General features: G+C 44.2%; 1 protein-coding gene across 1 annotated transcript in view; it reads left to right on the top strand.

Moving 5' to 3' along the window:
* The window catches only part of LOC127001111 (uncharacterized), a 16299-nt gene extending 12006 nt beyond the window's left edge, over positions 1–4293 (top strand). The window contains exon 5 of the mRNA XM_050865282.1: positions 4174–4293. Coding sequence (XP_050721239.1) covers positions 4174–4275 — 102 coding nt within the window. The 3' untranslated portion in view covers positions 4276–4293. The remainder of the gene's footprint in view (positions 1–4173) is intronic.
* The last annotated feature ends 707 nt before the right edge of the window (positions 4294–5000 follow it).

The raw sequence follows: 5000 nt of genomic DNA, 5'->3' as shown, positions 1-5000 counted from the left end.
ACTACCCACATGCTGTCCTGAACACCACCCATCAACCCAGACTTTAGAGGAACTGTCCAAATGAATCAAGAATGAGCTCTAGGGGGCAGCATGAGCCAAGAATAGATGACGCCACTATAAACACTTGCCTGCACCATGACGGGCTTGGGTTGACCACCAAACCACTGACAGAACATAAAAAGAAAAAGAGGGTAGTGTGCTAAATCAAGAGAACAACTGCCAAGCTCAAGGAGATGAGGAGCAGAAAAGCCACTCCTAAGAATTAATTTGTGGTGTGAAAATGAACAGCTGTCAAGATAGAGAGAACAGAAAAGCCTCCTTGTTGATTAGACAGTCAGTGGATGGAGCACACCATCACCAGAGCCATAGAAAAGGAGAGCCACGCTGTTACTTAAAGAGTCTTGTAAGATTTAAATTGAACGTCATAAGGAAGTTTTTAAAATGAAATGCACAAAACAGAGACTCTACAGTACAGGGGAGAGAGTGAGAATCAGGGAGGAAGGAACAGAAGGAGGGAAGAATTTGTGTGGGTGTGAGTGGATTCAAATCAAACATTATAAGGAGGTCTTTCAAATGTAATGTGCAAAATGTAGGGTCTCGGTGCAGGGGAGAGAGTGAGGGTCAGGGAGGGAGGGAAGAATTTGTGTGGGGAGGGAGGGGGAGTGAAGCCCAGTCCCAAGACCATCTAATTGTACAGCTGTTGGGGAATCGCTGTGTTCTAATCTGGCAGACCAGTTTTAAACCCCCTTGACTGTGGATATCCTACCAGAAGACTTCACCAAGCTACAGGAATGGAACAAAAATTGGCTGCTACAATTTAGTGAAGAGAAATGTAAAGTACTGCACCTTGGGAGGGGATATCCTGCACACCAATACCACATGGGAATCACCCCACTACCCACCACAGAGGCAGAGAAAGACCTTGGACTATATGTTACCAGGCTACCAGTGTTGGCCAAATCAGTGTTAAGGACAGCATCTTGCACCCAGAGCCACAGAATAAGAGTACATACCAAAGGAATTGATGCTAAATGGATATCATGGTAAATCAAGGTTATTTTAATGTTATTTCAATGGTATTTACTGGGTGTGAACTGTTGGGAGGGAAGAGAAGCACTGATTATTAGATACACATTTACTGACATGCAGAAACAAGGAAAATTGAGCATGTGCCGCTATGGACAAAGAAATGTGGGAATGGTGAAGCAAGGGATTGATGAGGACTAGAACCTGACCCATAGTGCATGCTGCCCACCCCACCCCCCCCTGGCCCCTCCCCACACTGGCCCTGCCCCAAACTGGCCTTGCCCCATGTTGGCCCTTCCCCTCCCTGGCCTCGCCCCACACTTTTACTCACCCACACTTCTGCTCATAACTGTTTCCATGTTCTCTAGTGACAAAGTGGTGTGTTGGTGCCTACCTCTGGCTGTCTGTTATGATAGAAATATGAAGAGCAAGCAGACAGCGATGAAAGAACAGGGACTTCTTCTCTTTCCACAAAAAACTGGCGGATGAGAGAGTGAAGCGATGAATAACAGGGCACTGAATAACAGGTAGCCACGCCCTGTAGATTTTGTGTGACATTTATAAGAACAAAAGAAGAACATAAGAACATAGGGAGACTGAATGGCCTACATATGGCAGCTCCAGATTCCCCCCCACTACCACCTGTCATCCTCGTCCATGTAGCTATCAAGTCCACTCTTATAACAAGGTATCGTCCCTGCACTCACTATATGATTGCTGAGTCTGTTCCATTCCCCCACCACCCTATTACTAAACCAATGCCTGCCTCTTTCCCTCCTAAATCTGTACTTTTCTGATTTAAATCCATTACTGCATGTTCTATCCTGCTGGCAGTGTGGGTTACCTGCTGCCAGCACGTCATCTGGGAGACACACTCGCATGACAGTGTAAGCAGTAAGTCTTCTATTTAGTGAGCCTGTGTTACAAAATCAGCTTAACCTTTAGACAGCTACATGAAGATGCCATAAAAATTGCATTGGTGTGAAGATCAAACCCCAGGATCAAGTTTCGCATTTGACTTTCTATTCATTATTCAGTCAGTCAGTTTTGTAAGGCAGAAATAAAACAACACTTCCAGATTGCTATTGAATCTATATATAGACGACAGTTAAAACACCTCTTATGTGGTGTAACTATATTTATGCTGCAGTCCTAAGGTCGGCTGTGGCTAAATATAAACCATTCATTTTGGGGGAGCTGTTCTTCTAATACTGCCGCCATCTGAGAGTTAATCGGCATGATAAACCCAATGATCATTTTTTATACAGTACAAACATTCCTATCATTTCTAGAAAGAACTTCCAGTGCAGTAAACAATACCTTTTGCCTCTACAGTCATGTCTTGGTTTATGAGTAATTCGTTCCGGAATTTTGCCCGCAATTCAAAACACTTGTAAACCAAAATTAATTTTCTCATTGGAATTAATATGAATCCCATTAATGTGTCCCATATCCCAAGAAAATATTAACATAAAAATCATTTTACATGTTATTTTATACAGAATGAAGATAATTTTACAAACAACTAGCAATGATAATTAATATTTTTTATAATATAGTATAATAATATAGCACAATATATAAATAATATAGTGCTGAAAACACAAAGATTGCACACTAGAGCGCAAACGTACACAGACACGAGCGCGCGCTGCTACCCTTGAGAGTGTGCAAAGCGGACTAAGGCAGTGTCACACTGGGCGTTTTCCTCCAACCATTGGAGCAAGAAGCAACCGCGGTTTCCTGTACAGCCAACCGGGAGTGAGTTGTTGGTTTGGGTAAATACTCCTGGCCTCCCGTCTTTGAAGCCATGATCGTACCCACAATGGCTTCTTCCTTCCAATAAACTATAGCAACAAGCTTATAATTTGAGTGGCAGCAGCACAAGCCACAACAGCTCTTACTTTTGTAAACTGTGCCGTGAAGAGTGGACCGAGAGGAGGAGGACATAAGAAGCGATACAAAGTGTTACAGGTCAAAGGAAGAAGAAGAAGATGTGAATACAGGGCGACTGGTTTGTTTACGTTGTGGATATGGGCAACCAATCTCGGTCGTGTGTGACGCACGTCATCTGGTGATCAAGAATTACCCTCCTTCCTTGAGACTGTTTTCCATCTCCCTCTGTGATCCACCAGAGCACTCTTTCTTGTTCATATAACTAGATGAACCAACACAATTTCTCATTTTGTCACTCATCAAGGACAACATGCATTGATTTAGTCACAATTATGAGATCTCCAGTTCATTAGGAACCTTTCTATAGCTATTTCGCATCACTGCACGTGACGGAATTTTTTAAAACGTTCTTTTCTCTACAAAATATGACCAATGGCATCGTTTCACTTTCTTGTTTCGAATGATGACGATGTTTTTATACCGGAAAGTTCTTACTTATCCTTCAATGATGCTTTCATATGGTCTGTGGTGCAGCAGTAACACAACAGTAACAACGTGAACTCTATGTCCACTCCCACCTGGCAGGGTTACCCGTAGGAATCTCAGGAAATGGTCATTGCCATTGGCCTAAGGAGGTGCGGCGCAGTGTGTTTACCTGTGTCGCCAGCCCCGCCGCAGGTTGCGCCACACCCCCGATTCTTGCCAAGAATTGGAGGGACTTCTTGAAAATCTGACACACGAGAACAAGAAACGCAAGGATTTCTCAAGATTTGGGTAGTTCTTGCTCGTGCTGGGGTATTTCTTGATTGCCAGATAACAGCTCAAAGTTGTAGTTGCCTGTCACGCCTACCACCAACACGGCTGGAGGAAAAAGGCCAAGTGTGATACCAGCTTGAGACCCTATTCCCATTGTTTTCCGCTTTGAGCGCTCATGTCTTGCTGCGAACAACGGGAACCCACACTCACGTCTCGACTTGTACCAACAGGATCCTCGTAACCCAAGACATTTTTAGTGATTTTCTTTTGCTCGTAAATCAAAACGCTCATAAAGTAAGGCACTCGTAAACCAGGGTTTGACTGCATTTGGTAGTTCCTCGCTGCTCTTGTCATTATTTACTTAGAGATGAATCATATTTGCCGGCACTGAAGATGTCCTTTCTTTCTCAAAATAAGACTTGAAAAATTAACATGCCATGCACTAATACAAGCTTGTTATGCTGGCGATGCTGACCCTGATTTTGCACCCCACAGGAGAGGCTGAAGGCGCAGTGCAGGGCTGTGGCGGTGCCCTCGGAGTGGATTCTGTCCGGGCAGGCGGCGCACCCCAGGCCACACCCAAAGAACGTCAGGTGAGTAGCAGGGACATACACACACACACACACACACACACACACACACACATTGTTAAGTGGGAGTGACAATCTAACCATGATGAAGTTTTCAACTGCAAAGAGTCATGTCATGTTGGGAGGAGTGGACATCAGAGGAAGGTGAAACTCTTTGAAACTCTTTATTATACTTGCATGGGGAAATAAGCTGCTGAGGATAGGCAGTGGACAACACTCTTATGCAATGGATCAAGGAGAACACACACACACACACACACACACACACACCTTTGATCAGTGGCCTCAGTGGTCAGTTCTGTGGCTCTGTTAGGGTGTGTTGTTCCTTGCATTAAGTAAGTAAGTACACCACACCAGGGCTGAATATCATTAACCTGTCCGTTGCGATTGGCACGGATTTTGCCTTCACTGGTAGCCTGGTAACATATAGTCTCAGATCTTTCTCTGCCTCCGTGGTGGATAGTGGAGTGTTTCCCATGTGGTATTGGTATGCTGGATATCCCCTCCCAAGGTGCAGGACTATACATTTTTCTTCATTGAATTGTAGCATCCACTTTTTGTTCCATTCTTGTAGCTTGGTGATGTCTTCTTGTAGAATATCCACAGTCAAGGGGTTAAAAAAGTCCATACCACAGTGCTCTTCTTATGACAGGAACACTAAAGAAGATGTCAGAATCATTGCATTGGCATGGAGATCAAACCCCAGGACCAAGTTTCGCATAAGGCTTTCTG

Source organism: Eriocheir sinensis, chromosome 20 (genome assembly GCF_024679095.1).
Source record: "Eriocheir sinensis breed Jianghai 21 chromosome 20, ASM2467909v1, whole genome shotgun sequence".
NCBI lineage: Eukaryota > Metazoa > Arthropoda > Malacostraca > Decapoda > Varunidae > Eriocheir > Eriocheir sinensis.
This window is presented reverse-complemented; position numbering and strand designations above follow the sequence as displayed.